Raw genomic sequence first — 13,642 nt, forward strand, 5'->3', positions numbered from 1 at the left:
TCGGGGAATCAAATTGGTATTTGCGTCCGCACGGCCCTGTTCGATCGGAGAATTTCATCAGATTGGCGAAAAATTGTCTCGTCTGGATACAAATGAATACGTGACTTTAAATAAACTTCCGTTTTCCAGATGCAGCAACAAATGTGTCAGTCGGACCAAATGGGGTGAGTTGAATCAAATTATTATTCACACATAAATTAATAATTCCTATTCAACAATTTCTTGGCCTACAAGTTTGACCCTATGACCCTATATTTGTATTATTTATAACTGGAGGTCAGTTTGAGACATGGACGCTTGGATGAAATATGGGCCTTTTTAGTAGCGGATGCTACGCGGATGCTAATCAAATAACCCACCCTGATTCATCCCAGGCTCAAAAATTCCCGCCACGCACGCTGCGTTTCCGCGTTGAATCGCCATAGATAACCTTTGCAGTAGGAAGAACAAAGAAGGAACATAGTTTCACATCTCGAAAACCGTTTTTCAAACCGGTTTCGTTTATTCACCCGGGAACGAAAATAGTTTTGTTTCCGTTTGCGGTTACCGGTTAAAGAACTGTTCTATTGAGATACTGATTTATGCCCTTCCGTTCCGTTTTTGTGGCACGAAATTAACCGGTTAAATTGAAAATATCAAAGCGAATTAGAACGAGTAAGTATTGCTATCTCTTTCACGAATGACAACGAGTTTAACCGAAAGTCTCCGAAAGCCAAGAGTAACCGGTATTATATAGTTTCTTGCAAACCATAAAATTCAGTTCCCTCTTTACCGGTTGGGGAGAGAACGTAAGTTTTTAGTTCGCGTTCCATCAATTAACAAACAAAAACGAACAAGCACTAAGCATTGCTTTAATTCTTTTGTCTCCGATACCCAAAGGTTATCTGGAAGAGATCGCTCTTAAGCGAGAAGACCGCCTGTTGTTACCTCTATTGTTTTTGTTTATGTTATTATACATTTATTGTAAACTACGTGTATGTGAGGTGTGCAATAAAGAGTATTGTATTGTAACCGGTTCGGGAACGATATTAACGGGTATTTCGATACCGGTTCCACTTTGCATAGTTCTAAACATGAACTTATGTCATTCCAGCCAGCCACAGCAGCAGGTGATGCTGTGCCCCGTCCGGCTGATCTACGAGACGCAGATCCTAGTCCAGCCAGGTAATATCACTTATATCACCTTCACTTTCACCTAAATATACAGATATAAAGTACCTAGTAAATGGGACAAGGGCAAGAGAATGATGGTACAAATATAAAGAGAAGTACAAATACTACAGACACTTTATCCCACAAACCAGTCACAAACACAATAAACTTAAAAAAAGGGTGACTTAACAAAACACTATTCGCGTTAATGTAAAATGCACAGATCATTATAGGTATTCATAACAGCCCCCGTGCGCTCCATACAGGTGTTCTATGAAGACCAGCGTCGGATAATGCTCCAGTAGGACCTGGCATTGTGCTGAGTGTTCTCCTTTTTCAGTGTATTCAACAGAATATATACAGCGTATACTTATTGTAGCAATATTTATATTCCAGGCGAACAGATCCAACCGAATCAAACGCTCTTCATAAATCCACAAAACCCACCGCCATGGATACAGAACCAGGTCCGGCCTCAAAACCAGGTCATATACATGCAGCAGATGCCAAGCAACATGATGCCTTCCGTCCCTCAGCACATGGACCAAAATCAGATGTACCTACAGAACCTGCAGGGCTACTACCCACAGCAAATGATACAGATGGATCCCAGGCAAATGTCTAATGTAGTCCAAATGATGCCAAATATCGGTCAAAACGTTAATATAGGTCAAAATGTAATAAATGTAGGCCAAAACGTTAGTAATATTGCTCCAAATGTAATAAATACAGGGCAGAATGTAATGCCAATAAGTAATGTTGTGCAAAACGTACAGAAACCTAGTAATGTCGGTGTTAATATTGCTCAAAACCAAAATATGGCCAGTATAGTTAGCAATGATAGGGTTTACAATAGTAACATGCCGAATACAATACCAATGGCAAACCAAAATACAATGACGAATGTTACCCAAACACAAGATCGGACAGGTAATATGAATCAGAATTTGGTAAATATGCAGAAAGTCGCAGAAATGCAAGGGATGAGACAACAGAATGTGAGACAACCACAAGTCACAGTGTCTCCGATGCAAAATGTAAAATATGCTCCAAACACTGTTGATATTAGACAAATTACTCCACAAAATGTTGGTGATATCAGAGCAGTAAACAGTCCAAGACCAATTACTAGCAACATACCAAATAATGTTATGCAAGCAAATGCATTAAATAAAAAAGTCGCTATACCAAGCAACCCAATCCCAATTCTTCCTCCAATACCTCCTCCAATTCCAATGAGGCATTACAATCAGAGTCCCTACAGACACATACAACCTAAACCAAGGAGTGTAACGCCAATCCAAAATCAGTACATGCCGGGCGGTTCCCAGACTATAACTGGACCTAGACCAAATCAAAGTCTTAACGAAGTAAATAGGAAAAGAAAGAGCGAATCACCCGATGAGACTAAAAGGAAAATACCTAATAATCAGACCGTAACCGTGATGGAAACCGCGAACGGTAGGACTATTAGTTATATACCCACCCCAGTTAGAGACTTTAAGCTAGTATCAAGGAATGTCGAGACTGCATCTACCGGAACACAAGCCAACATCGCTAAGGAAAAGCCTCAAGTTGTTGACATGAAAGTTATACCACCGACTAAAGATAATGCTCAAATCGAAAGCGATAAGTTAGTTAGAAACACAGTTTTTACTCAAGCAGCTCAAGCTCTTAATAGACCCCTTATAAGAACTGAACCACAACCGGTGCAACCGGACGTCGTGATACGTATAGAAAAATTGCATTCTCCAACAAAAATTACACCTACGGAACCCATGAAATTTGTAACATCAGAGGGAAATACGGAACCATTAAAACCAGAAACATCAAAACCGAATACAGAAATAGTGAGAATAGAAACAGCGAAATCAATTGCAGAATTACCGAAAATGGAAACATCGAGACCTAATATAGAATTATTAAAAATAGGACCAACGACATCAGTTAAAGAACCATTAGTAATAGATACACCAGCACCAAATTCCCTACCTTTTGTATTAAGTGCATCAATAAATGAACAAAAACCGAATACAAACAAGACACCTCAGCCTAGTAAACCAGAAATTCAATCAAAAATAGAAACAAAAGCAAGGGCAGAATCATTAGAAATGACAAGTAGAACGCCGGAACCTAAAACGCCAAAACGAAATACAGAAACACCGAAAATAGAAACAATCACAAAACCAGAACAACGTACAGAAATACCTAATATAGAAACAGTTATAAAGCCGAAAGAAGTTATAAAAGCAAAACTTAAAAAAGAAGAAACTCCCAAATCAAAAACTAATATTAAAGATGATAAAACTGTAGATAAAAAATCAGTAGTAGATACAAAACCTGCTAAAATAGAAGCTAAAGAAGTTAAAGAAGTAAATAGAAAATTCACAGTTACTTCTATAAATGATTTTAAAGGAAGCGAGCTGCAGATAGCGAATGGTAGTGTGAGGAAAGAGGACACTGATCATTACATATTAACGCATGTTTTGGATGGATACGTCATACAAGAGTCTAATACAGCTTTCCCTGTAAGTGTTATCCCTTATTATATTATTTTGTATGTTCTAAAACATTTGATTGAATTTTGAATAATTTTACGGTTTATACTCACTTGTTTTAAGTCACTCGCGCGACATGTTTCGGAGAGCCTACGTCTTCTTTCTCAAGCACTAACTGTGCGAGCAGCGTCAGGCGTGGCTCACTCCGCGATTTCGTCGCTTTGCTACAGGTAGCTAAAAGTACATCCGTTCGACCCCAATTTTGGGGTTTGCCATAAGCCGCGCGTGGCGCTGTCGCCACCTAGCGGCCATATCTGTGCTGATCGTGACAGACACGTTTTGTTAGAGAGTGAGTGTTCTGTAACTAGTACTATTATTTATTCTGTGGCAGCCTTCACGACGGCCGTGTATCGCGTACCGTACCGTAAAATTATTCAATGTTAGTATGTCTCACAACTATTTAAATTCGATTATTTGATTGAATTTGTTTGGTTTTTCTTTTTATGCACCTCTTCTTTTATAAAAACCTAATGAAACTTTTAAGCATTTTTACCTATATTTTACCGTAACGTTACCAAAGTTTAATGAAATGCAATAAATCTTTTTCAGATCCGGAAACCGCTAAAAGAGAAAATAATTTACCAAAACGCAGATCTATCGATAGAACCAAAGAGAGAAGAAACGTATAAGCACAGAACAGAAGATGGGAAGCTTATAAAAGATAATAGTAAAATACTGAGTATCTCCGATTTGAATCTGAATGAAGACGATGCGATAGAGAGTGAGGCTGAAACTGTGAAAAGTAATGAGGAAGCGGAAATGAGTGAAGATACTAAAATTATAAGTGAAGAAAAATGCGAACAAGGTGAGAGAATTGATAATTATATTGTTTTTATAATTACCCGTACAGTTTAGGAGATTTGAGCATCGCATTGAAATAACTTATCAGTCTTATCACATTTTTTTTTATTGCATGAGGGATACAATCCTTCAGTCGTATTCGTTAACATCATGAAATGAAATACAAAATATCACAGTGGTCAATGTTGCCAGGTTAATATTTTACTTAAATCTGTAATAGGGTATTTTCCTACTAGTCAAATCAGTTACTTTTTAGGGTTCCGTACCCAAAGGGTAAAACGGGACCCTATTACTAAGACTTCGCTGTCCGTCCGTCCGTCCGTCCGTCTGTCACCAGGCTGTATCTCACGAACCGTGACAGCTAGACAGCTGAAATTTTCACAGATGATGTATTTCCGTTGCCGCCACAACAACAAATACTACAAGTAGTAACAATACCCGTCAAAAATAATCAGCTTTAAACCCCATTAGAACTGTACTAATGAGTATTATAAATGTGTAAGTAATTCTGTCTGCCTCTTTGTCGCCTTTTCATGGCTAAACAACTGAACCGCTTTAGGTAAAATTTGGCAAGAACGTAAATTCCTTGATTTGTTTTATATTTTGAAATGTAGTCCTCTGAATAAGGGACGGGAAATAACTCAGTCCCAATCCCACGCTTGCGTGCCGACAAACATGGTACGGACTGTACCAAGAAGGTTTGATCGTGTGTTCTTAGGTACAGTCGACGTCAAAGATATGTTTACACTTTTGCACCGTACTCCTTTGTAATATGTAATATAAGACGAAAAGTGTAAACATATTTTTAACGACGACTGTACCGAAAGTACGTTCATTGTCGTCGTGTAAGGCAATCCAACGTAAATCATTATAGAATCGCACCAAAATCATGGTATGCTTCAAAAGTTGGCTTGGCACCGACTTCAAACATATCAGTTGGTAACGCATAGACTTAAAAAGGATAATATTTTATTTCATCCTTTTTGAAGTCGGTTTTCTTTTTTTTGTAAAAAGATTTTATTTTTCCATTTTTAGTTTTTAACGCATTGTTAAGTGCGCGACGCATGAATGAAAAACAACATCATGATTAACACTAAATTCGTGTACCTACTTTAATAAATATGTACTTAATCAGGAATTTTTTCGAGTCCGTCTGGGAAATTATAATTCCTGTCACTACACTAAATCCATCCTCCGCCCCGCCACTGACCCAATCCCTCAACTCCCCGATCACTCTACCTCACAGCGCATCAACCCCTGATCCATGAACCCCTCGACCCTGAACCAGCAGCCCTTCAACCGCCATTCCCTTAACTTCGCTTCGCCTTAACTCCTAACCCTAACCCCCGATCAGTAGCCTTACCAGCTTACCAAGAGTTTGACATTGATTTATTCGCTAGCGTGTGTGTAACTTACTTTCTTTGCATCTCGCTCGTACTGGCATATTAGTGCGAGCGAGATGCATAAATAGTAAGTTACGAAGACGTTAGCGTCGCTAACTTAGCGAATATGTCAATGTCAAACTCGTGGTAAGGCTACACTTGGCTACACTTGCACTACATCAAATTGGCGGTTTTCGGAAGCAAATGCTCGAGTTACTTTAGAAAACACCGAAATCACTTTACACGTGCCTTTAAAAACTGAGGAGTTCCCTCAATTCCTCATGGATTCCATCATCAGACCAGAACCAAAAATAATACGGAAACACCTTGGAGGTAACTCCTTCCAAACAAAAAAAGAATTACTCAAATCGGATCACAGGTGCCGGAGTAATCGCTGAACATACTACATTTAAAAAATCATCATCATTATCATCAAAACAATCATCATCATCAGGTCTACTTCATCAAAGTGGTGGTTTTCGGGAGAAAATGCTCGAGTTGCTTAAGAAAACACCCAAATCACCATGCATGTGCCTTTAAAAATTGAGGAGTTCCCTCAATTCCTCATGGATCCCATCATCAGAACAGAACCAAATTAAAATGGGACCAACTCGGAGGTAGCTCCTTTCAAACAAAAAAAGAATTACTCAAATCGGACTACGGATGTCGGAGTAATCGGTGAACGTACATAGAAAAAAAAAAAAAAAATAGCCACAACCGAATACAGAACCTCCTCCTTCTATGAAATGGAAGTCGGTTAAAAAACAGAATAAAACAAAGATTTAAATGGGGCTCCCATACAACAAACGCGATTTTTGACCAAAGTTAAGCAGTGTCGGGAGTGGTCAGTACTTGGATGGGTGACCGTTTTTTTTTGCTTTTTTTTGTTTTTGTTTTTTGCATTATGGTACGGAACCCCTCGTGCGCGAGTTCGACTCGCACTTGCCCGGTTTTATTATAATTACCCGTACAGTTTAGGAGATTTGAGCATCGCATTGAAATAAAAATAACTTATCACATTTTTTTTTATTGCATGAGGGATACAATCCTTCAGTCGTATTCGTTAACATCATGAAATGAAATACAAAATATCACAGTGGTCAATGTTGCCAGATCAATATTTTATTTAAATCTGTAATTCTAAACATTTCCTTTTTACAACCGACGGTACGCAGACGGTGCATGGTACTAATATGCATGTATATAGGATGAGAAGCTCTTTGTGATAATTCGATAAAAATATATTTCTTCATTTCAGATTCGGACCAGCCTTTCGCGAATGTAACGCCATCTGCAATCAAGTCTTGGACGGTAAGTTTTTTTATACTGTTTTACTTAGAAAACTGTTAAGCCCCCTCCAGACTATGCTCGTGAATCGCGGGCGAAGCCGCGAACGCAAGTGTGGCGTCGATTTCGCAGATTGTTCACGCCTTCGCGCCTTGTTCTCCGTTTTTTGTCGGTATTTCGGCCCGCGTCAAAGGAGACGCGAAGCGCGAACTTGCAAGACTCCACATTACACAATATTTTGGCTCCTCTGTGGCAATCTTCAATACTAATTCTATTATAATTATATTATATTAAGCAGCTATATTTTACGGTTTTACAATAAAACAAAATGGAAAAACAGCTAAATCACGTATGATGCCATAGATAAATAACAGTTAAACTCGATCAGCTGATGCTTTTCCGCCATATTGCCGCAAACCAAACTGCGAAATCGCCGTGAAGTGTGTTAGTGTAGAGTCATACGTCAACTTCGCGATATGTTCGCTCCACGACGTCGCGCCGCGATTCACGCGCATAGTCTGGAGGGGGCTTTACAGGCAAAACCTGAAAAGAAAAGAGTAAATACTTTGGTCAAAAGCACATAAAGTTAGAGTTAGACCAAGACAAGTCTGCAACGATTTTGATAGCACACGCAGTGCAAGTGTTATTTATACGTCAATGTCATAGAAATTTGACGTTTAAAATAACGCTTGCACTGCGTGTGCTATCAAAATCGTTGCAGACTTCTCTTGGTCTAACTCTAGATAGGGTGTATTTAGGTAATTTCGTGAGGTTTTTTTTGGTCCAAGCAGGGGTGCGAAACTCCTGACTTCGGTCAAACTCGGTTCCGCTCGGCTCAGCATTGCTCCGAGCAATTATTAGGGTTGGCACCACTTGACTTCCTTTTGCGTGCACGACCACAGATAAGATGATCACTTGATTTTTGACAACCCTAAATAGCCGAAAGGCATAGTGCCATATATTAGAAAGGGACAGCATGATTCGACCCTGAACCGCTGTCAAACTTCGGTTGTAGGAAGTTTCCTTTCTGTACGGTAGTACTATTAATTATTATTCTGTGGTCTAAGTCAAACTATTTTTCACACGGGCAACATTTGTTTGACAGGTCGACCAGCTGGCGTCCCACCTGTCAAAATTCAACTGGGCAGAGACAATCTCAGTGTTGTCAGAGCACGAAATCGACGGGGAATCCTTGTTTTTAGTCAACAAGCAACAGCTTGTGCAGATCGGAGTCAGCGAAACGCACGCCGACGTTATATGCGAGTATATAAAGAACAGTTAAATTGTAGAAAGTGTATATAATATAAATATTGTGAGATATTGACTATATTGTTTGTATTGGCTAAGACTATGTGTGAAGTGCGTGATGGTGGAAGAAACGATGGAACAATAGTGAACATCTTCAAACTATTTGACAGCTGTCAGATAAATGATGTGTCGCATGCCCGCCAGGGCGGCGCCACAGTTACGCACAAAGTGAATACAGACCAAACATGAGCTCCGTGCATTTTCGATCGAAGTAAGAAATTAATAGAGTCAGGCCAATATAGCTCTGCAGCGATTTTGATAGCCGAGACTTTGTAAGTATTATTTAAAACGTCAAAATTCTATATAATGACGTTTAAGTCTGTGCTATCAAAATCGGTGCAGAGTTATCTTGATCTGACTCTAAAATTCCTCGGAGCTCGTGTGCAAGCAAGGTTGTATAGAGATGCGATTCGCAAAAAAAGTATTTTTGTGGAATAAATCCACTGGTTTAGAGACTTGTTCGTTTTTTATAGCATTAGAAAAATACTACGCGATCTTGACCTGTCTTTTAATGAAAAACTATTACTTATGAAAGCAAAATAATGTAAATAATTGTATATGATTAATAATTGTTACATATTTGCCGTGACTTATTTTTCAAAAGTGTTTTTCAATAAAAAAACACGGCTAGATTGTTTAACCTTTTTTCTAATGCTAAAAAAAATGAACTATAGAGTGATCTTAAGTGTAACCCTGCAATGGGCTATGGGTAAGTAGATAGATAGAAAAATATAACGTTATTACGAGGGTTGCACTGAAAATGTCGGGAATAGAGAAAACTGTCGCATCTAGACAGTCAATCTTTATTTTAATGCATACTTAAACTCAAACTGACCACGCATATAAATTTTCTTTTGAAAGTAATCATTCTGTAATGCACACGGCTCATAATCCCAAAGTCCTTTTTGTATGGCGATTTTGGGGCCTTAGTGGTTTTGTATGAAATTCGTAGAGTAGCCAACGGAATTGAAGTTTTTTTTACATATATCTATATATAAAAGATTTTTTTACTGTTGTCATATGAATATTTAGGAATGTCGAAATCTGCCGATATGCAACTTTTTTGGCAGTCTTTTTAATTAACAGCACAAATGCGATCTTAAATTTTGACGTCGCTTTGGAATGACATGCTTCTTTAAGATCACCCATGGGATAAAATGAAAGTGACTTTCATATATAATTTTAACTGCAAACGAGCGTACGATGAACTCTAGTTCATAAAAAAATAACAGAAGCCCATTGTAACTTTTATTTGTTCGCTGAGGGCATATTGAAAACCGTTTAAAAATGTGATCCGAAAAATCACTTGGCCAAAAATTCAAATAATGTTCGACATACAATTTTCAAATTGTCAGTAAATTTTAAATATAAATGACAACCAAATGGAATATACCTTAAAAGTTTTATAAAGAGTTACATTTTTATAAATTATATGCCTCATTCTATTATGTTATTTCTAAGTGTCCCATTCCCGAATATTTCAGTGCGACCCTCGTATTAATCTTGACTTATACAGGGTGTATTAACCCTGTCCATCCACTTAAAAGGGTATACGGTCTGTATATACTTTAGTACCTACAAATATGTGTAAAATGTTATATCCTAAATCTGTTGTGCCAGTTATTATGAAACGGATACGAGATTTTTGTGTCTATATGGTACTACAAACAGTTTTTTCAACTTTTATGTAGGTACATATAATTGTGGTGATTTGTACCTACACACAACATCATCATAGGCACTTCTAGCCAAATAAGGGGTCATCCATTAATTACGTCACACGAATTTCTAGGTTTTTTGACCCCTCCCCCCCCTTGTCACACTTGGTCACATTTGGCAAACCCCTCCCCCCTAGTGTGACGTCACATTTTTTCTACGAAATCGCCAAATCGAATTAAGTTAGTATCTAAGTATTATTAATATTTTATCAAAATATTTTTGACGATATAAATATTAGTAATTTTATAACCCAAAACTGCTTAGGAAAGAAAATGAAACGATTAAAAACTATTTTCGTTTTAAAAACTTGTTATTTAAATGTACAGCGAATAAAATAATTTAAATAAATTTTCGGTTATTGATGAAGTTAAAGTGACGTCACAAAGTTTGTGTCTCCCCCCTCCCCCATGTCACAATATGTCACATTTTCTTGACCCCCTCCCTCCCCCTAAACGTGTGACGTAATTAATGGATGACCCCTAAGTAGAATAATCGAATGAATGTCTGTGATTTTAGTACTTTACTAAATTGCATGGTACAGCATGGCCAAACATTTGAGGCACTTGCTAATCAAATAACGACCTTAAAGTTGTACATTTAGAATCGATTTTTAACTCTTTGTTGATCCGATATCGAGTCGATAAATTGAGAAGCCAGGTCTGAGAGGTGTTAAAACAAAGTTGTTTTTTGTTAAAAAATGTTGGCCTTAATATTTTGATCATCTTGTAATATCTGTCGGTCTCTATTTATAACTTAGATAGGTAACTAACTAATTATAAGTATATCTAAATCTAAAGTCTATTTTTTATATTCTTGTGGTTTAAAACTTGATTCCTATTGCACTGTTACCTAGTAAAATTAGTGACCTAATTTAAAAATAAAAATAAAAAATAACTAGGTACGAATTATTTTTTATTTTGATTTTAAAAAGAAAACATTTTGGTTGCTAAAAATCGACAAAGTAATCCAATTTGTATGTGATTTGGGGAGATTTATTGAGATGACCGCAAAGAATAATTTTGCTGAATGTAACATCTAATTTATAATATAAATGTCACTTGGCAAGTGTCAATAATAGTTTAAGTACAGTCAGCAGCAGAAGTTGCTAAGCGGGCCAGGTATTCACAATGATCTCGACGCGACTTTATTGTTAAGATTATAAGATTTTGTCAAGGTAATTTTAAACACCACGCCTGCCTAGCAACTTCTGCTGCTGACTGTACTTCTCATAAATCTTCTAAAGCCTGACAAGTAATATATTGATGGTCAACAAATCTTGTCAGTAGAAAAAGGCGCGAAATTCAAATTTTCTATGAGACGATATCTCTTCGCGCCTACATTTTTCAAATTTGCCGCCTTTTTCTACTGACAAGATCTGCTTGACCATCTGTATTATCATTGTCAAGAGGGCGCCGTTATTCTCATGCATAGTGTAACAGTTCAGTATAGTATGAAAAAAATAGTTCCAATGAAATACCGCAACGTGGCGCGTGATCATATATTCCTGGTCAGGCTTTACTTTTTACATATGAGCAAATTCTCTACAGTCAAAAATGTCAAGAGAATGGATAAAATAAAACGTCAATTGTTATATTTGTATAATTAGTGTATTTTTATAATCTAAAATACACTTTTAAGCCGCTAACGCCTGTTAAAATAACAAATTTCACATTTAAACTGGCGGTGACTGTAAAATTATATGGCGGTGTCCATAATATGTCTGCATCGAATGATATAACTCATATAACATCAAGCACAAAATTGGGGTCTACTTGAAAAATCTACAAGTTACATTTTACAATTGAAAATTGGCAACACTGGTGTAATTGCCTCTTGTCATTGGTCAAGTACATTTATCAATGTTGCCGCTTGTAACTTGTAATATTACAAAACGAGGCCTAGGTAAGAATCCTACAATGAACGAAAAAAGTATTTGTATTTAATATTAAAAATATTGTAAATAAGAAATTTTATACGTGAGACGAGGGGATAAGGCTGCAATGTAATTTATAACTTAGAATATTATTTTGTACAAAACATTTGTAAAATATTATGAACCGAGGAAAAAAATAAAATAATGAATGTATCTCAGTTGATTTTATTTAAGAAACGCACAAATTTGAAGCAATACAGTCAGGTGTAAAAATATGGGTGCTGGCAACTTACTCAAAAATATGTCCCATGGCTCATCGTCTTGAGTCGTCCCATTCGTTTTTCGTCAAGTCTTTAAATTAGTCCTATTCTGCTTTCGTCACCCATTCTACATTCGTCACAATCGTCGGTGGCTTTCATTGTAGAATGCGTGACTAACGCTACGTCTTACGTAGGCGAACAACGCGCGAACGCGGCGCGGCGCGGCGCGGCGAAATCAATCCTTTGATGCCCATAGAAGTGTCCTACGTAAGCGATCTCGTTGCGAACGCGGTGCGGCGCGATTTGCACGCGAATGTCAGGCGGCGCGGCGCGGCGGCGGCCGCTTTCGCCGCGCCGCGCCGCGCCGCGTTCGCGCGTTGTTCGCCTACGTAAGACGTAGCGTAAAGCAAAATAGGATTAATTTAAGAACTTGACGAAAAACGAATGGGGCTACCCAAGACGATACCGTTCCTACAGCTTGGAAAAAAAGAATAGAAATTAAAAATTGGCAACACTGTAGTATCGTCCCGTCACAGAATAAATACCTAATAGTACTAGGTAAAGAAGACTCACTCTCTAACAAAACGCGTCTGTTACGATCAGGACAGACATGGCCACTAGGTGGCGACAGCGCCACGCGCGGCTTATGGCTAGTCCCCAAAATTGGTGTGGAACGGATATACTTTTAGCTACCTGTAGCAAAGTGACGAAATTGCGGAGTGAGCCACGTCTGGTCCCGTTTTCTTATATAAATTGGTTTATAAGGTACGACACTACAGTGTTGCCACTTTTTAATTTCTACTCTTTTTGCCAGTCTTTTTTTTAATTCTCTGATCTAAGAGTGACATATTTTTTAGACGATTTGTGCACCTTCGATTGCACTTCACTGTACAACAGTCCCACTTCTTTTTTTTTTCTTTAAAGATAATCTTGTAATTTCACATCAGTATTTAGAGAAAAACGGATTGTACCGATAATAATGGAATGGATCACTTCTTTTTATTTTCTAGTTCAATACGTGTATTTCCTGCAAACAACACATAATAAGACATCTTAAAATTGCAGATTTTTATATTTCAAATTCAATAACTCTCATTACATTACACTGTAGATGTAGTATAGGGTTCCCTCACGACGTGATACGCATAAAATTGAGTAAATAAAATATTCAAGAGAATGACCTTTTAAAGAAATTACGTAAACTCTCATCAGTCTCATGTTTATATTATTACTTCAGTAGAAAAAAAACCAGAAAGATTTTTGAGTCTTACAGGGCGACCCTGCGTAGATACTATTACCGAT

General features: G+C 37.6%; 1 protein-coding gene across 1 annotated transcript; it reads left to right on the forward strand.

Annotated features, from left to right (window-relative positions):
- Window positions 1–1,073: 1,073 nt before the first annotated feature.
- LOC134676837 (proteoglycan 4-like) lies at window positions 1,074–12,277 on the forward strand. Its single transcript, XM_063535218.1, has 5 exons — window positions 1,074–1,164; window positions 1,549–3,680; window positions 4,260–4,515; window positions 7,152–7,204; window positions 8,286–12,277. The coding sequence occupies exons 1-5, from the start codon at window positions 1,074–1,076 to the stop codon at window positions 8,460–8,462; spliced, it is 2,709 nt and encodes a 902-aa protein (XP_063391288.1). The 3' UTR covers window positions 8,463–12,277.
- Window positions 12,278–13,642: the final 1,365 nt, after the last annotated feature.

Source organism: Cydia fagiglandana, chromosome 25 (assembly GCF_963556715.1).
Source record: "Cydia fagiglandana chromosome 25, ilCydFagi1.1, whole genome shotgun sequence".
NCBI lineage: Eukaryota > Metazoa > Arthropoda > Insecta > Lepidoptera > Tortricidae > Cydia > Cydia fagiglandana.

What these genes read in the sequence shown, in the direction of transcription:
- LOC134676837 (XM_063535218.1), top strand. Translation starts at nt 1,074, where the DNA reads ATGAACTTATGTCATTCCAGCCAGCCACAGCAGCAGGTGATGCTGTGC. An exon ending in TGAAGAAAAATGCGAACAAG is followed by an intron (nt 4,516 to 7,151) that starts GTGAGAGAATTG and finishes TCTTCATTTCAG; the next exon opens with ATTCGGACCAGCCTTTCGCG. An exon ending in CTGCAATCAAGTCTTGGACG is followed by an intron (nt 7,205 to 8,285) that starts GTAAGTTTTTTT and finishes TTTGTTTGACAG; the next exon opens with GTCGACCAGCTGGCGTCCCA.